Genomic DNA, 26,570 nt, shown 5'->3' on the forward strand with positions numbered 1-26,570 from the left:
GAATATCAGTGCCAATGGTTTATTGTATTCTGCACACTTCTCTATCATGTTTTTTATTGACAGTAAGTGGTCGTAAGTGCTATATCCATATCTAAAACTAGCTTGTTCTCTAGGATAATAGAAGTCTAACACGTTCCCTGTGGATGGCATACATGTGAGCCACACGATGCCTTCACCAATGTGCGGACGGCGCGCATCGCGCATGTATGCCTTTTAATATGTGTTTTTTGCAATGACCTGGACCGCCTTCACTGGTGGAATATCCATTTTGTGAAATATTCACTTACTGCACTTCGAAGTGTACAAGTCAACGTTTGAAAAGCAACTCAAACGACCACCGACAAATTCATAGAGGTCTAAATTGCGTAGAGCATGAGCATTACAATATTTGCTGCATTCCCTATGTCACACAGAAGAAGACAAATTTTACAACACGTTGCCAATTGCCATACATTTTTTTTGGGAAGCTCTATAATAGACATTTTTTTTGCATTATTTGTTTTAATTCAATGAACAACATGAAATTACTAAGCATAAACTACAATTCATCGAATGAGTCGATTTTTTTGCTCTCAAATGTAGGTATATTCTTGACAATTTGTGATTGCTTTCCCATTCTAGTTTTTATATCGATGTATTTATAATCAAATATTCTGTTAATATTTTGCTGAATTATAAAAAAATTGTTTTCATAAAAAACAATAAAAATGTACAATGCTTGTGTTGTCTCTCTTGACAAATACTCTGGGCTAATTAGCAAAATACAAGGGAAAGTTATTTACCAGCAATTTTATTGTTGGAATCGAATCTTATGATTGTATATATTAATAATATAGATAGGCATGCAAAGTCCGCAGATAGTGTGCTACTTTTTTTATAAACAAAATGGGTCCCGAAAATCGTGTTTTTGCTCTATAACTCCAAAGATTTTAACTTTACACCAAAAACACTCAAATAAAAATTCACCGTAATTAAATTCTGCATACAGACGTGTTTTTCCCGATTTACTTCGACGAAAATTTTCCCCGGAAAATGCGGGTTTTTCCAACAAAATCTTTAATTTTCAACTAAAATTTTAGATAAGTAATTGTTTATCAATAATTAAATAACTTGGCAGTATAAAAGCTCTTTTCGTATAGATTATAATTCCAGACGACGATGAAAATTGAATGAACAGTTTAGCAATAATTGAATTGTTAATTAAAAATTTACGGTCGCTATAATACCCACAATAATTATGATACATAAGAATAACTATGATTTTTGTATAAAAAGACACTGTACCTATCTAATGTACTTTACAGAATTGAAATTGAATTATTTAAGCGGCCTCACGAATACTTTAAAATTATAAACAGTTTTTTGGCTTATAAACAAATAGAATATCTCGGGAAATATTCAATTAAATTAAATCACGATAGCGGTATTGGAAAAAAAAACGGCAGGGCGCTTCTTTTAAAAGAAAAACGTTTAATTGTGATGAGTGGTTCCTGAGATACAAAGGTCAAAGTTGACCGGCATTTACGGCAAAGATTTAACAATAGGATCATAATTTTGTAACCATCACCTTTTTATTTTTGTCCTCTTTCTCGGCACCAATTTTCATATCTTGAAAATACTCATAACATATAGTATTATAATAAAAACTATCGATATTAATAGTGAAAATTACCAAAATTCCAATCAAAAATTAGGTTGGACCAAACGTATCTCGAAGTTCAAAATCGGTATACGTTAAAAAAATGCATTTACTCGGCTTCCCATGGAGCAATTTTCTTCATTCTTTTTTTGTTCCCAAGTAACTCGAGTAGAGCCATCTAACTAATGCATTATTAAATGACAAACTTGCTTTTGTTTTGTTATAATAGATTAATTTATTTATAAGAAAAGATAACTATATAATATTTTTCCAGTTGTAGACTTATTTTAGGTAAACTTACTACAAGTGTACCTTTTACCGTTAAAAACACAAATATTTTCATTTGAAAGCTGTATAATTATTTAAACAGTTTTTATTCAAACAAATTAAAAATTTTTGTTATAATCAATAAATTAATTTATTGTAACAAAACAAAAGCAAGTTTAACATTTAATAATGCGTTAGTTATATGGCTCTACTCGAGCTACTTGGGAACAAAAAAAGAATGAAGAAAATTGCTCCATGGGAAGCCGAGAAAATGCATTTTTTAACGTATACCGATTTTGAACTTTGAGATTACATTTACTCCAACCTAATTTTTGATTGGAATTTTGCTATTTTTGGCAATTTTCACTAGTAATATCGATAGTTTTTACTACAATAATATATGCTATGAGTATTTACAAGATAGGAAAATTGGTGCCGACAAAGAGGACAAAAATAAAAAGGTGATGGTTCGAAAATTATGATCCTATTGTTTATATCTTTGCCGTACATGCCGGTCAACTTTGACCGATTGTATCTCAGGAACCACTCATCACAATTAAACGTTTTTTCTTTTAAAACAAGCGCCCTGTCGCTTTTTTTCCAATACCGTTATCGTGGTTTAATTTAATTTAATATTTCCCGAGATATTCTATTTGTATATATACCCCAGGCTGTGGGTGAAAAAACGTGATATAATTCAGGAATTTTTGAAACCTATCAGGTGTTGTAAAGGACGATGCCAGGAATAACTTCTACTAAAATGTGACCAAAAATATTGTGAGCTTTTTTTGTTATTGCGATTTTCATTTGCTAAATTTGCAATTTTTAAAGATTTTTAAGTTTGCAGCTTAGGATATTGATTCTAGAGAAAATATTTTTAATAGAAAGTTGTAGTAAATTAAAAAACCTACAATTTGAGCTATGGTAAGTTTAATTTCGTTTATTGGTTATTGCAAAACATCCCGCGAAAGGTCCAAACTGGCCGTTTTTTACAATTGTGTTATTTGTTGTACAAATAATTTTTTTATTTTTTAAAGCTTTAAAATGAAGATCTTTCAATGCCAAACATAAAAAAAATTGTAAGGCCGGATTAACGAATTTGTTGCTTAGATATTATAAATTGTTTATCCCAAGAGGTCAAATGTCGAAGGCTATAACTTTTTGAAAAAAAAAATCGTAGAGAGTTGTTGAAACATCCAATCTCCTTCTAAAGAGTTATATTTTCATATTCTGATGTAAATAAATGCGTAAAACATTTTTAAACCTCTAATTTTTTGGTTTGAAAATAAGGGAGCAAATTTCGTTATAAACATTTAGAGCTGAAGCGGCCCTGTACATCCTGTGAGTTTTTAACTTACATATTATTGTTCCTGAAGACGAAACGAAGATTTATAAAAAAATTAAAAATTTTTACGACCAACTGAAGCCGAGCTAAATGTTGGGTTTGAAAATAAGGGGGCAAATTTCGTTATAAACATTTAGAGCTGAAGCGGCCCTGTACATCCTATGAGTTTCTAACTTACAGATTATTGTTGCTGATGACGAAGCGAAGATTTATAAAAAAATAAAAATTTTCTACAATCAACTGAAGCCGAGATAATTGTTTATTTTTTCTTAAATCGTAGTGCCTTTATTTATAACAATTAAGAAATTATTTTACAGTCATTGACTAAAGAAAGACTTATATTATCTTAAAATAAAAATTATTATAAAATGTAGTTAAATATAATTATTAAAAATTATTTTTAAAATCGGTGCTTTTGCGAGCGGCCGAATTTTGCAAATCGCCCGGCTCGCTTCAAATCCGCGCGCTCGGAAAATTTTTACGTAACTTGTATTAAATTTTGACTGAAAACAATTTAATAATATTACCATTATAATATACAGTCTATTTACCACTGTACTTGTTTTTCTTGATAAACTTTTATATGTGAAATCTCATTTCTGAAGAAATAATATTACAAAAATGGTACATATATATGAAATATATAACTATATTTTTAATTTTTTCATTGTTATATAAATATAATAATAATAATGTTACTTCTTATTAAACAATATAAAACTTTTTCATCTTGTAGTGACTATCCGTTTTGGATGTTCTCGACCATCATGGCAATTTGGCAAACCCCATTTGGAAATAGAGAACCAGGAAGGCGAAGGATTACCTTGCTAGAAAATTTACGTACGTCGTTCAACACAACAACTACAAATCTTTTTAGAGCAGCAGTACCGATTTAGTGATCAAGTACAGATTGCCATGATGGTCGCCAACATCCAAAACGGATAGTCACTACAAGAAGAAAAAGTTTTATATTGTATAATAAGAAGTAACATTATTATTATTATATTTATAAAACAATGAAAAAATTAAAAATATAGTTATATATTTCATATTTATAATGTATCATTTTTGTAATATTATTTCTTCAGAAATGAGATTTCACATTTAAAAGTTTATCAAGAAAAACAAATACAGTGATAAATAGACTGTATATTATAATGGTAATATTATTAAATTGTTTTCGGTCAAAATTTAATACAAGTTACGTAAAAATTTGCCGAGCGCGCGGATTTGAAGCGAGCCGGGCGATTTGCAAAATTCGGCCGCTCGCAAAAGCACCGATTTTAAAAATAATTTTTAATAATTAAATGTAACTATATTTTATAATAATTTTTATTTTAAGATAATATAAGTCATTATTTAGTCAATGACTGTAAAATAATTTTTTAATTGTTATAAATAAAGGCACTACGATTTAAGAAAAAAGAAACAATTATCTCGGCTTCAGTTGGTTGTAGAAAATTTTTATTTTTTTATAAATCTTCGTTTCGTCTTCAGCAACAATAATCTGTAAGTTAGAAACTCATAGGATGTACAGGGCCGCTTCAGCTCTAAATGTTTATAACGAAATTTTCCCCCTAATTTCCAAACCCAACATTTAGCTCGGCTTCAGTTGGTCGTAGAAATTTTTAATTTTTTTATAAATCTTCGTTTCGTCTTCAGCAACAATAATCTGTAAGTTAAAAACTCATAGGATGTACAAGGCCGCTTCAGCTCTAAAGGTTTATAACGAAATTGCCTTCTTATTTTCAAACCCAAAAGTTAGAGGTTTAAAAATGTTTTACGCATTTATTTACATCAGAATATGAAAACATAACTCTTTAGAAGGAGATCGGTTGTTTCACCAACTCTCTACGATTTTTTTTTCAAAAAGTTATAGCCTTCGACATTTGACCTCTTGGGATAAACAATTTATAATATCTAAGCAACAAATTCGTTAATCCGGCCTTACAATTTTTTTTATGTTTGGAATTTAAAGATCTTCATTTTAAAGCTTTATAAAATAAAAAAAATTATTTGTACAATAAATAACGCAATTGTAAAAAACGGCCAGTTTGGACTTTTCGCAGGCTGTTTTGCAATAACCAATAAACGAAATTAAACTTTCTATAGCTCAAATTGTAGGTTTTTAAATTTACTACAACTTTCTATTAAAAAGTTTTTCTCTAGAATCAATATCCTAAGCTGCAAATTTAAAAATCTTTAAAAATTGCAAATTTAACAAATAAAAATCGCAATAACAAAAAAAGCTCACAATATTTTTGGTCACATTTTAATAGAAGTTATTCCTGGCATCGTCCTTTACAACACCGGATAGGTTTCAAAAATTCCTGAATTATATCCTGAAATCGACCTATTTTTCACCCACAGCCTGGAGTAATAAGCCAAAAAATTGTTTATAATTTTAAAATTTTCCTGAGGCCGATTAAATAATTCAATTTCAATTCTGTAAGGTACATTAGATAGGTACAGTGTCTTTTTATACAAAAATCATAGTTATTCTTATGTATCATAATTATTGTGGGTATTATAGCGACCGTAAATTTTTAAATAACAATTCAATTGTTGTTAAACTGCTCATTCAATTTTCATCGGCATCTGGAATTATAATCTATACGAAAAGAGCTTTTATATTGCCAAGTTATTTAATTATTGATAAACAATTAGGTACTTATCTAAAATTTTAGTTGAAAATTAAAGATTTTGTTGGAAAAACCCGCATTTTCTGGGGAAAATTTTCGTCGAAGTAAATCGGAAAAAACACGTCTCTATGCAGAATTTAAGTACGGTGAATTTTTATTTGAGTGTTTTTGGTGTAAAATTAAAATCTTTGGAGTTATAAAGCAAAAACACGATTTTCGGGCGCCATTTTGTTTATAAAAAAAGTAGCACACTATCTGCGGACTTTGCATACCTATATTATTAATATATACAATTACAAGATTCGATTCCAGCAATAAAACTGCTGGTAAATAACTTTTCCCAAAAATGGCCTATGCTCCGATAATCTGCCCAGACTAAAATAATTTATGTAAAACACAATTCTGTTATTTTAAAATACACAGCGCAAAGTACAAAATCTTTGCAACACTTAAACAATTTATCCCACTACTTAAAGTGATGAGATACCTGCGTATAAAAAAGAAAATTTTGAGATTAAATCAGTAATCTTAATAATTGAGTTAAAATGAAAGTTTTAATTTGTGGAATAATCTGTTTATTCGCATTTTGCGGAGCTAATCCAGTAAATCCATCTGTTCATGATGTAGTGTCAAGAGCTTTAGAGAGGATTGATTATAATAATATCATTCCCAAAGAATTGATCACTAGACTGAGGTTTTTAACTGAAGCTGATATCTTAGGGTTAGTATTTACTAATTACAGTATTTGTATTTAAAGCTATTTTTTTAACTCTAAATTTTTTTGTTTGAACGAAAATGTTCTTAAATAGACACATAATATTCACGTTTCTTTAAAAATAAGCAAAATTTGGTAAAGTTTTCAAATATGCGAAATATGCAAGCAATATTCATTTAGCATAAAATCCGCTCCCTATCAATTGTCATATGTTTTAGAGGCAGCGAAATTACAGTATTTTTAAATCAATATGCAGATACAATTTTCAACAATTTACAAAATTTCATAAGACAACACAACTGGCAGAATGTCGATATTCCAGATACACACTTGAAGGTACGTATAGTCCGTACATTATAAATACCGTACGAAATATTTAAATGTTGAATGAACGAAATACTTAAGTCGTAGGTCTGTTCTTTTTAGGATCGTTTAGCCGCGTACACTGGAATTACAATTTGAAAAAGAATGAATTCTGGTAGTGCAGGAGGGTGCCTCTTAATTTATTTCTCCCGTCCATAAGTGGAAAGTTTGATGCGCCACTGTTCGACGCAAGGACCTTTAAAAGTGACGGCACTGTGTTCATCGGATTTCTTTTTGGAATACGGTTTAAATTGTAGACTCTTATCGTCCCTAAAATGATTAGTAAATTTCACCAATACCGACTCTTAGCTCTTAGTCTATAAATAAGTACGCCTAAGTGTTGGCCAATTGACACTGACTTCATTACTGTCTCTCTCTCTCTCTCTCTCTCTCTCTCTCTCTCTCTCTCTCTCTCTCTCTCTCTCTCTCTCTCTCTCTCTCTCTCTGCTGGTACTTGTAATTCAATTGCTCGTGATGGAGTTCGATTAAGCTGATAAACAGTTGTTCTAACTGCTTCTCCCCACAAACTCTTTGGAAGATTTGTTTCTACAAACATTGCTCTTACTTTGTCTAAAATAGTACGATTATGTCGTTCGGCTATACTATTCTGCTGAGGTGTGTACCCTGCAGTAAATTCTTGTACTATACCATGTTGTATACAATAGTTTTTAAAATATTTAGAAGACATCTCTCCACCTTTATCCATTCTTATTCTAGATACTCTCCTGCTTTCTGCAGCTAATTTTTTAATATGATTAATAAGATGTGATTCGCTTTCGCTTTTTCTTGTCATTAAATATACAACGCTAAAATGTGAGAAATCATCAATAATTGATAAGTAGTACTTTTCACCAGAAAATGTGGGATCTTTGGATGGTCCCCAAGTACCAACATGTAAAAGTTCCCCAACTCTAGAGGATTTTTTGTATATAACTTCTTTAAAAGGTTGCCTTGTGGCTTTTCCTTGTTGACATGAGTCACATAGTTTATCTGAATAGGGAAGTCCCAACAATTGTAGTCCCCTTCTATTTACGTGTCCTAAACGTAAATGCCAGAAGTCTTTATCGCTATGCTTTGCTACTAAACTAGATTGAAAATTATTTAATTGAAAATTTGCAGCAAATAAGTTACTCTTATGTTTATAGCAAATAAGTTTAAAGTTCTTTTTTCCTATTTCAGCCTTATTTTCTTTAAACACTACTGTGAAACCTAAACTGTTTAGTTTACTGACTGATAATAAATTATATTCTAATTCATTTAAAATGAGATCATCAATGTTAATAGGAGTTTCATTGTAATAAACTTTTAATTTACCTTTTGTACGAGCGGTCATCACTTTTCCATCTGCTATTTTAATGCCAACAGGTTCAATTTCAATAATATTACTTATAAATTGTTTATATTTATTGCTGCACATATTCTGTGATGCTCCAAAATCTATTATAAACGAAATTTGGCTGTCATCATTCTTGAGATTTTCAGCTGGTAGGGCTGTGATAAAACTTACTTCGTCTTCGGCTACATGTATATTCTGTTTACCTTGTGTACCATTATTGGCTCTTCTGCCACGGGAATAGTTATTTCCTCGAAAAAATCTCCCTCGATTATTATAATTATTATTGTTTTTTCTGAAACAATTGGACACTAGATGGCCTTCAAGTCCACAAAATGAGCATCGGGGTTTTTTATTGTATTGCTTCGTATAAAAAGAGGATTCTTCACTTACTTGTACATTATTTTTCAGCTTCAATTCTGCATCTAATAATTTTGCTTTAACGAAATCAACAGTTAGACCGTCCGCACATGGGGCGACGCTCGAACTACTCGACTCGATTCCAGTCACGTAGGTTTCTCCCCGCCAGTAAAGTTCCTTCGTTGTGGCATTGAGCTCCGTACACGGAGCGTTTAGAATTGCAAATCTCCTCGTCTTGTACGGCTCTCGTCTCTTGCGATCCGTAGTGCACGAGAAAGTTCGAGTGAGACGCACGTTTTTAGTCATAATAGGTAGTTTATTTTATTTGTTTCCTTCGTTTTTGTTGTTTTTTGCGCTGAATGAAATTTTACATTTATTTAAAGATCGGTGCATGTTATGTTCGTTGATTGTAATACTATTGTTAGCTTTGTGGAAATATATTTGTTTGTAATGTAAAATTCTGAAAACATTGAACTTCTGTTTCTAGGTGTTTAATATAAAATTCGTTGGGGAAGTAAAAAAATACCCTCAATTGTATAATGCTTATTGTATACAAATTATACTAAACATGTAACAATACCGTACTTTTTACAGATCGAAATAGTCGTTTTGGTTAATATATAAAAAATGCGTTCTTCCTGGTTGGAAGATATGAGCAAACTGAATCGACAAGTGTGCGGAGAGCAATGGCTTGTGCCGCAGGGTTCGTACAAGACGAGCAAGACGCGCGAACTTAGAGACGTGTCTTCGATCGACCCATGTGCGGACGGCCTTAGTTTATCATTTGATGTTTCCAAAACAGTAATAACAGTGTCAAACGTATCTGTCATTGTCAACAAGAGGTGACATACCTTGTCATCTTCTTCGATTGTAGTTCCAGTCGATTCAAGCTCTCGGATTAAAGAATCGAATTCAACGAAAAATTTTTGTAAATCGATACCTTCTTTATATTTCAACGTTAACAACTTTTTCCGCACATATACCTAAACGAGAAAGAATACTTTTTCTTTCAAACACTTTTTCTAAACTTTTTATCATTTCGAATGCTGAGTCACAGTCACGAATATATTCTAAATGTTCATCTGTAATGCATGTGACAATGATTGACCTTGCTGTTGCATCGTGCTTTTTATGTTGAGATTGCTGGTCTCTTGACAATTGTGTGAATTGCGTTGCAGTTACTTCAGTGGTAATAAAATCTTTAACACCTTTGGCATCTAGAAGATTGCCTAATCTAAATTTCCATGACGAAAAGTTGGTAGATGTTAATTGCGGATACAAACTCACGGTTGAATTCGCGTTATTTAAACCTTGGATTTCCATTTTTTTTGCGGTCACTCACAACACTGCCGGTCGGTATAAACAGCAACACTAAAAAACTTTACTTCTTATTGAATGTACTCTTGGCGTGTAAAACTGGAGTCCATAACCTTTTGGAGAAGGAAGCTTGCCGAGTACTTATTAATTAGGTATATTTACTGGGAGATATAATTCATATGCAACACTTCGTGACGACCATTTTATTAGACTACTTCTACTGTCAATATTGCCAACCTGATTTACATGTTTTTGGGGGTCAGGATAGCCAACATTTCAATAGCAACCTCATAGACAGCATGAGGCAGTTATAGAGGCTAAGGGAGCCAACACAAAGTATTAAGTTATTTTTAAGTAGTTTTTCATTGTTATTCGCGTACTTGGGTTAAGTTACATTTAAGTTGTTTTTTTTTTATGTTTTGTTATTGTGATTGTCATTATGTCATATTGTCATTATTTAAAAACAGTGGTTCTGTCTCTCTCTCTCTCTCTCTCTTTCTCTCACTCTCCCCCTCTCTTTCTCTCTCCCCCTCTCTCTCTTTCTTTCTCTCACTCTCCCTCTCTCTCTCTCTCTCTCTCTCTCTCTCTCTCTCTCTCTCTCTTTCTCTCTCTCTCTCTCTCTCTCTCTCTCTCTCTCTCTTTCTATCTCTAAGTATTTAAAAGCTATTTTATGTCACGTTCCTTTAGATTTTTTCATCAAAATATTATAATGATGATTATTTTGGCGTTGTGAATAGCACATATAAATTTTTTTTTGTTTGTTATTTATGCTTGGTTTCGAATGTATTTTAGATTTCTGTTTTTTATTTTTATATCTTTTATTTTTTATACCTTTGTGTTTGATTTATTTGTTTGTGCGATCTAGTTTTTAAAAATGTTCCTGTTGTTCTTGAAATAATTCTTTTAATAATATCATATATGTTTTCCAGGTTCTACAGGTCTTTTAGTTTTTAAATTTCTTTTTCATCTTATATATTATATTATTTATTAATATGTAAAATATTATCGATATCTATTGTTTATTAATACTGTATATATGGATTTACATCATTTATTCTGAAATATTGTTGTAAATTCTCAGTGGCGATTATTATTTTAAATGAGATATTTCAGAGAGTCGTAATAGATAAGGAGATACGTCATTAAGTTAACTTAATTTTTTAATTTGCAAAATAATCACTAGTATTGTATTTAAATTTTGCTATAAAGAATAAATAAAAAATATGACAACGTTATCAGATCTCCACATCTAAAAACAATTTTCAAAGATTGGCAAAATATCCTCACTCCCAGAATTCAATTTCTTTCGCTCTATGGGATTAAAAAATATAGACTCAGTGAGATTAATCCATCACCCCCTTCCCCCTCCCAGGCCATCAAAAACGTCTTTTTTCGTTTTTTTTAGGCGGGATGCAATCAATTTCAAAATTTACAAAAATTCAAACGCATAGTTGAGGCTTTGACAAGTCTAGTTTATTTTTTAACCAGCAGGAGTAAACTAAAAAGACAGATTCACGCCCAAGAAAGTCACTAGAATAATAACCAAATATATCTTCTTTTTTGGTTGATCTAGTCGGCCCTCAACGGTAATCCATCAATATTATATTAAATTAATACGTTGCTACAAAGTTCAAAAAACAACTGCTTTTTATATAAAAGCAGACTAACAATCTAAAAATTAAAGGAATAACACAGAAAACACAAAAATCGCCGATATAACTTAATTAACGTATGAAACGTCACTAGTGTCAAAATTTGATAAATGTCATTAGTGTCAAAATTTTATAACAGTGGAGTAAACTTGCCTGCGGTTGGACCAATTACAAACAAGCAATACAGCGCGGTAAATTTGAATCACTCCTCTTGGTTAAAAAACAAACCATAGTTTTTATAAACCCGTAGGTTGAGTGTACATAACTTCAAAATGCATTTTTTTAAAGCGTATAACTTTTTTTGAGGATGGTTGCAGGTATATATTTTTATTTTATGTATTTTATTAAACACTATATTTCTAATTTTTTTCAAATTTTTCGTGACTAAAATCGATCTAAATCGCCTTGGGTTTTTCGAAATGTAGTGCTATAGAAGAATTTTAAAAGTTTTCTGGGTGGAGAAGATTCGAAACTCCACAATACTAGAACGTCTTAGCAAAAAGCATCAAGCAGAGAAAGTATCTCGGACATGTAATGAGAGGTCCCAAATAGAGGTTGCTGCAAAATATTATGCAAGGAAAAATACCAGGCAAACGCAGTCCAGGACGAAGAAGAACCTCATGGTTGAAGATTGGTATTGTGTTGATACAAGCATGCTATTCAGGACGGCAGTGAATAAAATTGAGATAGCTATGATGGTAACCAACGTTCTGAAAAGACATTGTACATGAAGAAGAAGACTGACTCTCAAGAAATGTTTTATACAAGCCTCAACTACGCATGTAAGTTTTTGAAATTTAAAAATTGATTGCATCCCACCTAAAAAAACGAAAACTGGGGTTTTTGTTGGTGGGGGGAGGGGAGTCTTATTTTTTAATCATATATAATTTTTAAAAAGTAAATTCTGGGAGAGAGAAAGCCACTGAAAATTAACGGCATCGCGCTCATACGTTTTATAATATTATAGATTATACTATTAAGTTAAGGACTCTTACGGTGCCTAAGTTTTTCCTATCCGGCCCTTAGTCTATAATATATAGGGTGAGACAGATAACTGGCCTATTAGAAATATCTCGAGAACTAAAGGTAACAGAATCATGAAAATTGGAATGAAGGGGTTTTAAGGAATGATTTATTAAATGAAAATATTTTCATCTCTTAGCAACTTCCGGTATCTTTGGAACTTCCGGTTATACCGGAAGTTGCTTATAACTTGGTTTTTTAAATGGAACACCCTGTATATTTTTACATTTTTGAATTCTCCTCAATATCTTCTTTCTTAAAATATGTGATTTTGTAATACTATACAGGGTATTTTAAAAGATATTTACGTTTTTTTATTAATTTCGTAGCAATATTCACACCCTGTAAAATTTTATTAGTTTGACATTAAAAACTTTGCTTACGTTCAAGTGATTTCTAATATAGTCTATTATTGTTAAGAATCATTAGTATAGCTTATTTTGAAATTTTAGTATATAGGGTTGGTCGAAACTCGGAATGAATATTTTCTGATTTTTCTTAAATAGAACATCCTGTATTTTAGTATTGTAATGAAATGGTATTTCATAGTACTTTTTTATTTTATAAGTATTCCCTATGCCTAACTGCTTTAATTTGTGAGTTATTGGTGATTAAAGCTAAACATTAATTGCAACAAAAAATACGTAAAATTTTATTAGGTTGGCCGTGAAAATATTCAATTACAAATAACTTTTCAGAAATAAATACATATTAATCCAGAATGATCCTTAAAATTACCAATAATGGTTTCGCTATAAAAATACCTACGTAGTTAAGATTGTTGGTGCGACTAACAATTAAGCACAAATTAAAGCAGTTCGGTATACGGAATGCTTAAGAAATAAAAAAGTACCATAAAATATCATTTCATTACCATACTAAAATACAGGTTGTTCCATTTAATAAAACTCAGAAAATACTCATTCCGAGTTTCGACCAACCCTGTATACTAAAATTAAAAATTTAGCTATACTAATGATTCTTAACAATAGTAGAGTATATTAAAAATCATTTGAACGTAAGTAGAGTTTTAGTTGTCAAACTACTACAATTCTACAGGGTGTGAACATTGCTACGAAATTAATAAAAAAACGCAATTATCTTTTAAAATACCCTGTATAACATTACAAATGCTCATATTTTAAGAAAGAAGACATCGAAAAGAATCCAAAATGTAAAAATATACAGGGTGTCCCATTTAACAAACGAAGTTATAAGCAGGTATAACCGGAAGTTGCAAAGAGATGAAAATATTTTCATTTAATAGATCATCCTTCAAAACCCCTGTATTCCAATTGTCATGATTCTGTTGCCTTTAGTTCTCGAGATATTTCTAATAGGCCAGTTATCTGCCTCACCCTGTATAGGCATAGTGTATAGGCATAGAATGACATAAATATATGTATACTCTGTATCAAAATAGAGCCTCGTGTTTTTGTTAAAAAATATAGAGAATAGTTCTAAAATAAAAGGAAATTGGTCATTTTTTTAAATGTATAACAGGGCATCGTGTCCAATACCTTTGATTGAAATTGAAGTGCGGTTTGCAGTTTTTTTAAACAAAAAAATTTGCCATTTACGTTTCTTTATCAAATTTATTTTAATTTTTTTTAGATATCTGGTGGAAGTGTGGATTTAACTAGAGGTAATTTAAATGACCTTGATACAATTTCCAGAGGCGGAGATGTTATTCTTACATACGAAGGGGATAACAAAAAACTTGTCATCGAACTTCCAATAACCTTTGGAGATTTAAGAGTAAGTATTTTTCTGTGGACAAGTAACTATATAAATTTAGTTAAAGCCAGATTTAGTTAAAGCATCGTCGCCTTAGTACTATAACCTAATAACTCAAAAATTGACGTTTTTGAGATAACTAGTTCACAAGATATATTTTATGTGCCTCCATATTGTGTAAAAACTTGTTAACTCGCTCCAAACGGGTTAAGTATTTATTTATGATTGACGAAAGTTGATAAAACTCAAATGCTCCTAACATTCATTGCTAAAACTTGACAAGATGAGTTATCAAGTTATTGTTCAATCGAAATAATCGTGAATGCGGCATACACTGAATGCTACAAATAGTTAACTGTAGTTATTTAGTTGTAGCGCGTGTTGTTCTGAAACCATTGAACCTACTATGTAATTGCTATTTTTTAATTCGGTTCATGTTAATGCAAAAATTTGAGAATTATTAGCAGATCTGGCAACCTCAAACAGGTTTTCGTTAAACAGACTAAGCACAAATTAAAACATTGCCTTTAGTGCACGTTTGCGTAAAGAGTAAGAGTACAGTAAGGTCTCTTTTTATGCGGATTATTTTAATACGATTTTGAAGTTATGCGGTTTGTTTTTCATCCAAAAATTTCTATTATTAACAACTAGTATAATTAATATTAACTATTCACTATTCCCATCCAAATGTCAGTAATCAAAGGGTTTGCAATTCGGGTATTCCTCTTGTTACATGATGTAGCATGTAGCTATTACATCAATCTGAGTTTCGCATTGAAAGGTATAACCTGTAAATTTAAGAGTTTAAATGTTGCTGATTTCAAGTTGCAATATAATAAACAACATATTTTGATTTCTGGATTTAAACATTTAATTAAGTATCGTAAAGTTTTATTTTCCACTAGAAGAGGTTTTTTCAATCTCGATATCGTTAGTCTGCGTTTTTAATTTCTTCTTTAAGATTATATTTGGCCCAACGGAGAAAAAAAACATCAAAGACATACAATTTTTGGTGGACAAACGTCCACCATTTTATGTGATTTTAGAAAACTGCGGAACGTATCCCTACTTTTTCAATGCAAGTAAAGTCTTTTTTTATGCGATTTTTGTATATGCGCTTTTCTGTAGAACGTATCCACCGCATAAAACGAGACCTTACTGTATATAATCAAACGTTTGTCCTTATCCTTTATCCAAAGTTATTAAAAAAAACATAACATTTTTTGTAAAAATTTTAAAAAAATTAATTTTGAAAAAATTTTGGTGCATAAATTTTGATATGATATTGATGACTCATTTGATAGATGTTTTTAAGTACTTTGACAAATGTTTAATAAGTTTATGTTATAAGATGCATCATTTTCCCGTTATTTCAGCTTGAATAATTAGATTTTTTTATTCGCCGAAAAAAATTTATATTCAATTACTTATAACTCCCTTTTAGTTAATACTAAAAGGTTTTTCTAGCAGGGAGTTCATTGTATTTTTTATTAGCTTCAATTTTGGTAATAATAACGTTTTTATAAAAACTTATAGTTTTTGAGTTATTGATGAAAAATCAGTTAAAAACATGCATTTTTCTCAAGAAAATTTAAAATTTTTGATCTTCAATTACTCAAAAAGTTTTGATTTATATTAATAACTTTTATGTTCAGTGCAGTGACTGCACTATTATGTTCGACATATTTCTGATTTTACATAATATAGAAAAGCATGTTCAATTGTTACATAAAAAAAATACATTGTTAAATACCTCTAATGTTGTACAAATAGGGCATCTGTAATGTACCTGCCTACATCAGAATTACTGAGATATATCCATTAATCAATGGCACTACAAACAGTGCACTTATCTGGTTACTTGGAGAACAAAGTAGAAATAAGGAGAGTAAAATTATTTTTTAATTTATTAATTTCCATATGAAAATGTCAGCTTTTAATTTGTTGTTGCAGAGTTCATAAACGAGAAAAAATTATCTTACAATATTTGGTTTTTAATAAAACTCCATTGAATTGTTTACTATGCAATTAGGAACTTATATACTCCGTAGAACAATTTAATGCTCGACTACTTCGTCACAAAAACTGAACGTTTGATTCCTCGCACTACACACATAACTTTATTATTTAATGACTGCATCAATAGACTGAAGTTTTTCGATTAATTAGTGACCCCACTAACTACCTACTAAAAAACTTAAGTGCATTCCACACCGAAACTTTGTACTTCGTAGGATAAAGGACTTTCTTCACTCGATACATGACTGAAAGTAAAGTCTGATCTCCACACAAAATCACATAATAATTTTTGAGCAATCGGATAAGGACACAACAACCATTCGACCGTCTTCGTATGATTTCTTTCGCCAATCACAAGAAATGCATCAGAAACTAATTGTCTGAACAACGGCAATTCTCCAGTCAAATAAACACTTAGGTCCTATACCTATTGGCATCTTATCGACATGCAATAAACAAATATTCTTAATTCTAAAACAACTGTCAAGTGTTTTGCCCACGTGAAGGGAAAAATAAAATAAACATTTCGAATTTTTGTTTATTTTTAAAATACAAACAAATCAAACAAACTTTTATTATAAAAGTTTATTTGAATTATTACAAAGTTAAATATTATTTTTGTATGTGATTAAGCCATAATTGATTGTAAAGACATTTTTAGCTAACATTTGACGTTTAGATTTATGCTCAAGAAATCGTTTAAAAAAAAAAGATTATTTTAACAAATTAGTGGAGGAGATCGAAACGTCAAATATTAATAATTGTCCATTCATCTGACAATACCTGTTGACTATTTTCTACATATCCTAACACCACCCAAACTTTTTTAAAGATATAATCTGGTCCACCTACTTCATTTTTCTAAATATTTTGTACTGGCTGACTAATTTCCTGGTTTTCAAATTTGTTCACAGTTGCCGTTAGTTTTACAGATTTCCTCTATACAATCCATGAACTTATTATGACCCAATTAAATGTGGCAATGTTCCTTTATTTTTTTCTTTTAGTTCCACTATCACCACCACACCAAAGTATTATTCATTAGCATGAGTGGAGAAGTTGACGGCACTGTTAAACATATACAAGTATCTGCTATAGCAAGTTTCGATTTTAATTCTAACACTGTGTTTTTGGATCATTATGACATGAAACATTCTGGGTAAGTAATATTTTTTTACATTATTCTAGTTTAATAGGTTAAGTGCCAGGCGTGTTTTCAATTACAAAATTACAATCCTTAACTCTAAATAATTCTTAAGCCAACCGACAACAATTGGTACCTAATTTTATCCCTACCCAAGTTCAGATATTTTGAGATATTTGTAAACCAAAAACAAAACACTACATCTTTTGTGCTGGCCGCCGAAGGCTAAAGACCTCTCTTGATTGTCGGCTACCGTTGGCGACAGTTCTCTTCTCTGCCTTCTCCGGTTCAAGGCAATAGACACGTTGTAAAGTACCTCAATTTTCTCTCTTAGCTAGTTAAAACGCGAACGTATCTCGAATCTTTCTCTTGACCTAGTTGCGGGCACGATTTATTTTTTGATTTATTCTTTTATTCTATTTTTTAATTCTAATCAATCTATTCTGGGTTCGCCACTGATTATTAATGTCACTTTGACGTAAAACATTCGTTTAAACTAGGTACAAATTAAAAAAATCGGTTACTAGATGTGTATGGGTGTAAACTATTCAACGGCCGCAGCTGTACAACTTTGGCTGAACAAACACTTTTCTCTCTGTGCAATAGTGTAAAACCCTAATCTGTATAACAAACTGCTAATTCGCTGATAAAATTAAACCTCGTACGAAAAGGAGCCTCGTGTGTAACCGGCATATGTCGATCAATACGCGAGTGACCAGTGACTCGGATCGGGTAAGATTGTTTATAAACTCAATCAGATATTTTCTATCATAAGTCCTTAATTTTACCTTGAACCAAAAACTAAAAACATACACTCCACAAAACTTTAAAATTATATTAATAGATAATTTCACATATGTAGGTGCCTCGACATATAAGAAGGGGTGTTCGACAGGGATGTGTGATATCCCCTCTTTTGTTTAACATTTATTCGGAAGCCATATTTCAAGAGCCTCTAGAAGATACAGAGATGGGAATCAAAGTGAATGGAGTATTGATCAACAACATACAATATGCTGATGATGGTGTCTTAATTTGTGACAACATAGTCGATCTTCAGCAACTTGTCGCTATAATCGTAGAATACAGTATAGTGAAGGAAACAGAGGTTGAACCTTGCAAAATGGACACAAGTCCGGTTTTATTTTTCCTTTCTATTATATCAAGGGGTGCTTATTATAAGACTAACTTTTTCTGAAAAAATTTCGCCCCGGAACCCCCCTTTCACCCCTTTAAAGGGGGTAATTTGTGGTTTTTGCGGAACGTAGCCCTTCCTGTACCTTTGACAAAAAATTTTTTTGATAGAAATATGAAGAGGACTATATTTTCTACGATTTATTTCCCGACAGCATATGTTTATCATCCACCGTTTAGCGGGGGTGGCGCCCCAAAGTTGACAAGTTTTTAAAAAAGATGTTTTAAAAAAAATACATTTTTCCCTAACTGTAACGGAAATTAAGAAGAAATCCTGCGGCAATTATTCACAAATAAGTGACTGATTTTTTGGTATATGTTTCACGTAAGGGTAATTGCCCTATTTTTAATTACAGGGTGTTACATTTTAAAAAACCCCTTTTATACCATCTGAACCGTTTATGCTAGAGTAAAAAGACTTTCAGCGATTACTATGTACTGGTGCTATTTACAAATTTGTATAATGCACCCCAATTTTTTCCCGGGAACCACCCCAAAAAAAAGAAGAATTAATAAATAAAGTGATTTTCTTGGAATCGTTCACACACAATGCCCTTTATTAATATGCTTCATATATCATTTTATGCACGTTATTATTACCCATGCATGGACATCAAAAGCGATTTCCTAGTGCAACCCCTGTAGTCAAAAAAAAAATAAATAAAATGGGGGGTTGAAATTTTTTTTGTTTTTTGCTTTTTGATCCATATGGGCATAAGCTTCATCAATAGTGCTTTTCAAAAATATATACGGTTATTGCAGCATCCCTGCGGAAACCACCCCTATCCTTGAAAATATACTGCAGAAACTAACCCTATCCCTTGGCGAGGATGTTTTTACGATTTTCTCATTACCTATGCATTATTTTTAAACATAACTTATACAGGGTTAGAGACCACTATTTACTCTAAAAATTAGGCTCCATTCATTTTTTTCGTATAAGCAACTGTTACGGCACAGTGGCGCCGTAAACCTCATATATGCTTTGGAAGGCTCCAGTTCTTGTTTTTTTTTCGTCATCTGTTCGTTTTATTGATAAAGTACTTAAGTAAAATAAAACAACACAGTGTAACCTACAAATTATGACCTATGCACATTTTATAATCTTTGCGCCTTAAAGCCACAGTGGTGGCCCAAAATCAATTTTTGCATATTTTCGCCACCTACACGCATTTTATTGCATTAATGCTACCTTAATAGCACAATATTTACTCTTACGTGGTCGCTAAGCAGTGGCGGATCCAGGTAGGGCTGATGGGGCTAATCACCTCCCCCGCCTCTCAAACCAAGTGGTATTATATTCAAAGATTATAAAATTATTCATTTATTTTTATAGAAATTTAGCCAATTGATAATTTTGCCAATTGAAAATTAGCCAACATAAAAAGTACGCCATTCTTATAAAAATAATAATTTAAGTGTTTCTACTAAATTACTATAAAAATAAATGAATATTTTTATAATCTTTGAATATAATATCACTTGGTTTGAGAGGGGGGTGATCACCCCCATCACCCCTCCCTGGATCCGCCACTGCTTAGCGACCACCTAAGGGTAAATATTGTGCTATTGAGGTAGCATTAATGCAATAAAATACGTGTAGGTGGCGAAAATATGCAAAAATTGATTTTGGGCCACAACTGTGGCTTTGGGGCGCAAAGATTGTAAAATGTGCATAGGTCATAATTTGTAGGTTATACTATGTTGTTTTATTTTACATGAGTACTTTATCAATAAAACGAACAGATGACGAAAAAAAAAACAGCAAAAACTGGAGCCTGCCAAAGCATATATGAGGTTTACGGCGCCACTGTGCCGTAACGGTTGCTTATACGAAAAAAATGAATAGGGCCTAATTTTTAGAGTAAATAGTGGTCTTTAACTTTGTATAAGTTTTGTTTAAAAAGAATGCATAGGTAATGATAAAATCGTAAAAACATGCTCGCCAAGGGATAGGGGTAGTTTCTGCAGTTTATTTTCAAGGATAGGGGTGGTTTCCGCAGGGATGTTGCAATAACCATATATATTTTTGAAAAGCACTATTGATGGATCATATGCCCATATGGATCAAAAAGCAAAAAACAAAAAAAAATTCAACCCCCCATTTTATTTATTTTTTTTTTTTTTGGCTACAGAGGTTGCACTAGGAAATCGCTTTTGGTGTCCATGCATGGGTAACAGTAACGTGCACAAAATGATATATAAAGCATATTAACAAAGGGCATTGTGTGAGAAGGATTCCAAGAAAATCACTTTATTTATTAATTCTTCTTTTTTTTGGGTGGTTCCGGGGAAAAAATGGGGGTGCATTATACAAATTTGTAAATAGCACCAGTACATAGTAATCGCTGAAAGTCTTTTTACTCTAGCATAAACGGTTCAGATGGTATAAAAGGGGTTTTTTAAAATGTAACACCCTGTAATTAAAAAAAGGGCAATTACCCTTAAATGAAACCTATACCAAAAAATCAATCAATTATTTGTGAATAATTGCCGCAGGATTTCTTCTTAATTTCCGTTACAATTATGGAAAAATGTATTTTTTTTTAAACATCTTTTTTAAAAACTTGTCAACTTTGGGGCGCCGCCCCGCTAAACGGTGGATGATAGACAGATGCTGTCGGAAATAAATCGTAGAAAATATAGTCCTCTTCATATTTCTATAAAAGAAATTTTTTGTTAAAGGTACAGGAAGGGCTACCTTCCGCAAAAACCACAAATTACCCCCTTTAAAGGGGTGAAAAGGGGGGTTCCGGGGCGAAATTTTTTCAGAAAAAGTTAGTCTTATAATAAGCACCCCTTGATATACCAGAAAAAAAATAAAACCGGACTTGTGTCCATTTTGCAAGGTTCAACCTTTGTTTCCTACACTAAGTAAGCGAATAGAATTAGAGATTAATACCAAAAATACCAAATTCGTGATCATCTCCAGAAAGTTGGATTCACTTGAAAACTCCACCATAACACTGAATACCAAGTCTATTGAAAGAGTGAGCAAATTTAAATACCTGGGAACGTGGCTTTTTGAAGACTGGGTATCGGACAGGGAAGGAAAATGTCGCATCCAGCAAGCTCGACAAGCTTTCGTAAAATTCAGGAAGGCACTGACCTGTTCAGAGTTAGATCTTCAACTGAGACTAAGGTTTAATACACGAGCGGGACACCCTCAAAAACGCGCTTAGTTTTCGAGATACTGACCACGACCATGGAAGGCCGAAGGGCTAAGATTATTGATACTTTATAGTTTCGAGGGTGCTGAAAACGAAAATGAGGTTTATTTTGAATTTTATGTGGGGGAACATTGTCAAAATCGCAATTTTAACCTAAAAATAAAAAAAATGAAATCACGTTTTTTTGCGTTTACCTCGCTACAACTCTGTTCCGTTTTAATATTTTTTTCTGAAATTTGTACAGTGTATAGCTCTAATATTTCTTAAGACAACGGTAACTGCTTCAGGCTTTTATTCTGATCCTGATAAAGGTTATGAATTTTTCAAAGGAAAAGGTGCGGATTTGTGCATTGCAAAGTTTAATTGCAAAAGTTGTGGGACGAAGTTTAAAATTTAGCTTTTTAATTACATTTATGTTAAAATAAAGAGTACAATGAAGTTTTCTGGAAAGATTTAGATCAAAATGTTTTATAGAAAAAAAATGGTGCAACTTTTAATGTCAACATTAGAAATGCCGAATATAACGCTTATTTTTCGAGGTACTGACCATGGGTGTAGAATGGCTAATTTTGATCTTAGATTATGTTTTTGACCGTGATGAAAACGAAAATAAAATTTATTTTAAATTTTAGGTGGGGGAATATTGTCAAAATTGTAATTGTACCCTAAAAATAAAAAAAAAATAAATCACGTTTTTTTACGTTTAGCTCGCTACAACTCTGGTCCGTTTTAATATTTTTTTCTAAAGTTTCTACACTATATCACTCACTTTTTTTGAAGACAATGGTTTCTGCTTTAAGATTTTATTCTTATTCTAGTAAAAGTTATGAATCTTTTAAGGTACAAGGTGCAGATTCGTGAATTGCAAAGTTTAATCGCAAAATTTGACTGACAAAATTTGAAATATAGATTTTAAATCAAATTCAAAAATAAGACATAAGCACAAAAAAGTTTTCTGGAAAGTTTTGGAGCAAAATGTTTTATAGAAAACAAATGGGGCAACGTTTAACATCTACGTTATAAATCCCCAAAATAACGCTAATTTTTCGAGATACTGATCATTGATGGTGAATGGCCAATTTAGGTCTTACTTTATGTTTTTGATGGTGCCGAAAACGAAAATCAAGTTTATTTTGAATTTTAGGTGGGAAAAAATTGTCAAAATCGCAATTTTGCCCTAAAAATAAAAAAAAAGTTAAACCACGTTTTTCTTAAAATTAAAAGTTGCACCATATTTTTTCTATAACAGATCTAGATCTAAAACTCCCCATAAAACTTCTTTGAACTCTATGGTTTAACACAAACGTAATCAAATAGATAAATTTTAAATTTTGTCACTTAATTTTTGCGATTTAACTCTGCAATTCACGAATCTGCACCTTTAATTTTTTTAAATTCATAACTTTTACAAAAAAAAAGACTGAAAGACTACAGTTACTTTCATAGTCTTCACAAAGGTAAGAAATATATGCCGTAGAAATTTTAGAAAAAAAAATATTAAAATAGAACAGAGTTGTAGCGAGTTAAACGTAAAAATTCGTGACTTCACTTTTTTTCATTTTTAGGTTAATATTGCGATTTTGACAATGTTCCGTCACATAGAATTCCAAATAAACCTCTTTTTCATTGTCAGCACCATCTAAAACATAAAATAAGACTAAAATTAGCCATTCACCTCCCACGGTCAGTATGTCGAAAAATAAGCGATATTTTGGGGACGTATAACGTCTATATTAAAAGTGGCGCAATTTTTGTTTTATTAAACATTTGTAACTAAAACTTTCCAGAAAACTTCTTTGTACTCTATTATTTAGCACAAACGTAATTAATAAGATAAATTTTAAATTTTGCCTCTTAACTTTTGCGATTAAATTTTCCAATTCAAGAATCTGTACCTTGTTCTTTAAAAAATTCATAACTTTTACTAGAATAAGACTAAAATCTTAAAGCAGATATCGTTGTCTTCAAAAAAGTTAGCAACATATAGTGTACAAACCTTAGATAAAAATATTAAAATCGACCAGAGTTGTAGCGAGTTAAACGCAAAAAAACGTGATTTCACTTTTTTTATTTCTATGAAAAAATTGCGATTTTGACAATATTCCCCCACCTAAAATTTAAAATAAATTTCATTTTCGTTTTAAGCACCATCAAAAACATAATCTAAGACCAAAATTAGCCATTCACCACACATGGTCAGTATCTCGAAAAATAACCGTTGTATCGGGGATTTCTAATGTCGATAATAAAAGTTGCACTATTTTTTTTCTATAAAACATTTTGATCAAAAATTTTCCAGAAAACTTTTTTGTACTCTCTACTTTAATATAAACGTGATTAAAAGCCTAAATTTTAAATTTTGTCACTCAACTTTTGCCATTAAACTTTGCAATGCACAAATCCGTACCTTTCCCTTTGAAAAATTCATAACCTTTATCAGAATAAGAATTAAAGCTTAAAACAAGTACCGTTGTCTTCAGAAATGTTAGAGCTATAAAATTTAAAAATTTCAGAAAAAAATATTAAAATTTAACAGAGTTGTAGCGAGGTAAACGCAAAAAAATGTGATTTATTTTTTTTTTATTTTTAGGTTAAAATTGCGATTTTGACAATGTTCCCCCACATAAAATTCAAAATAAACCTCATTTTCGTTTTCAGCACCCTCTAAAACATAAAGTATGAATAAAATTAGCCCTTCGACCCTCTGTGGTCAGTACCTGGTCATTTTAGGGGTATCTCCCGCTCGCCTATAATAAGTGCTGCGTATGGTCGGTGCTCCTATATAGCGTAAAGGGCTGGACACTTAAAACGAGAGATGTAAACAGATTAGAAAGCTTTTGAAATGTGGCTTTATGGCCGTATCCTAAAGATACCATGGACGGCTAAATTCACAAATGTAGATGCCCTTAAAAGAATCAACCAACAAAGCCAACTTTTCGAAACCATCATGCGAAACGAAAAATATCAGTTCCTTCAATTTATAATCGAGGGTGAAATTGAAGGCAAGAGAGAAATAGGATGCAAGAAAATGTCCTAGCTCCGAAACATAAGGCAATGGACAGGGATTAACGACATACAATCTCTGATACACATTGCAAGAAACAGAGAGTTAATGGAAAATGTTATCGCCAACATCCATTAGTGGATTTACATTTGAAGAACACAAAGGTGTCTTGATTGAGCAACAATAATCTAAAAAAATCTGTAAGAACCCTGTACATACTTTTAAAGTGCATATTAGAAAGTGTAAAGTAACCAAAAGAAAATAGTTAATGTCAAGGTCGAAAATTTTGTTTTAATTAAAAATTTAATAGATAAAAGCGGAATAAATTATTTTTTTTTTCACATTCAAATTTTTCTGCCTCACATATATTTTTCTAACCATATTTTTAAAATTCTCCTTCTGTTTTAGAGATGTGACGGTTCATTTTTCTGGAAATCCAGTGGTGGACTGGTTAGCTAACGCAATTAGTGCGGTAGTAACCACTTTCATGGGACAAGTTATTATTAACGTTATGGCCAAATTTATTAGAGATAACCTGAGAGCTGTTATTGAAAATCTCAACGAAGCTATAGCTCAAATTATTAATCATTAAAAATATTTTCTTTATTCTAATTATATTCTAAGCCAAAAATGATAATATATGTTTACTAAATATATCACATCTATTAATTCACCTACAAAAAGGTATATTGGTTGTTAGTTGATAGAAATCATTGTTAATTAAGCATGTGAATATAAAGCAAATTCTTCTTTTACAAACAATTTTTTGCATCATCAAAAGGATGAGTTAAAACTACAGTAGACTCTATAACGAACAGGGTTATTACGAGGTTTCGCTTATAACGAGTTACATTAGATGTTCCATGAAATTCCTATTAAACTGTAACACCTCTATAACGAGGCAGATTTGGTTATAACGGGGAAAAATGAAATCGTAGAATATGTATCTTTATCTGTTTTTAGCGCTGTATTTGATGGAAAACATAAACACTCATACCAATAAGTATGGTCTAAAACTGAACATCAAAATGACTAAATTCATGATTGTAACAAAGAAGCTATACACCAATGTGAATTTAACCATAAATAATCAGCCAGTTGAAAGAGTTACGTCCTACAAATATTTAGGGGTTTGATTCACTGATACTAATGACCAGACAAGAGAAATCAAGAGGCGAATAGAGATAGCGAGACAATCGTTTGTCAAAATGAAAAAGTCCTATGCAGTCGGGACATAAATATAAACTTAAGAACGAGAATGTTAAAATGCTATGTTTCCTTCGTTCTGCTGTACGGCATGGAAGCTTGGACACTGAAAAAGATAAACATAAATACATTGAGGCATTCGAGATGTGGTGTTACAGGAGAATTTGGAAAATACCATGGACAGAAAGAGTAACAAATCAAGATGTTTTGCTGAAAATGGGGAAGGAATGCGAAGTCATAAAAACCATACAAACGAAAAAACTTACTACTTAAAGTAAAATGTATGTTTTAAAAACAAAAGATGTAGATCTTTGAAACACATTCAGTGATCAAAAGTTCCAAAGTTACTGGTTTGGACGACCACTCTTACGAAAAAAACAAATGAAATAGAGAATGAGGAAAAATCCCCTTACGAATAATTCACACATCCACTACTTCGG

At 31.5% G+C, this 26,570-nt stretch overlaps 1 protein-coding gene across 1 annotated transcript; it reads left to right on the top strand.

The window, feature by feature from the left end:
• The first annotated feature begins 6,384 nt into the window (after positions 1-6,384).
• Positions 6,385-25,578, top strand: LOC114333564 (uncharacterized). Its single transcript, XM_028283455.2, has 5 exons — positions 6,385-6,614; positions 6,827-6,944; positions 14,271-14,414; positions 17,420-17,571; positions 25,333-25,578. Exons 1-5 carry the CDS (start codon positions 6,439-6,441, stop codon positions 25,514-25,516), a joined length of 774 nt encoding a protein of 257 aa, XP_028139256.1. The 5' UTR covers positions 6,385-6,438; the 3' UTR covers positions 25,517-25,578.
• The last annotated feature ends 992 nt before the right edge of the window (positions 25,579-26,570 follow it).

This window comes from Diabrotica virgifera, chromosome 2 (assembly GCF_917563875.1).
Source record: "Diabrotica virgifera virgifera chromosome 2, PGI_DIABVI_V3a".
NCBI classification, from domain to species: domain Eukaryota; kingdom Metazoa; phylum Arthropoda; class Insecta; order Coleoptera; family Chrysomelidae; genus Diabrotica; species Diabrotica virgifera.

Bases quoted from the DNA above. Each gene is read 5' to 3' on its own strand.
- LOC114333564 (XM_028283455.2), top strand. From the start codon at position 6,439: ATGAAAGTTTTAATTTGTGGAATAATCTGTTTATTCGCATTTTGCGGA. The intron at 14,415-17,419 runs GTAAGTATTTTT...TTTTTCTTTTAG, and splicing joins TAACCTTTGGAGATTTAAGA to TTCCACTATCACCACCACAC. The intron at 17,572-25,332 runs GTAAGTAATATT...CTTCTGTTTTAG, and splicing joins TATGACATGAAACATTCTGG to AGATGTGACGGTTCATTTTT.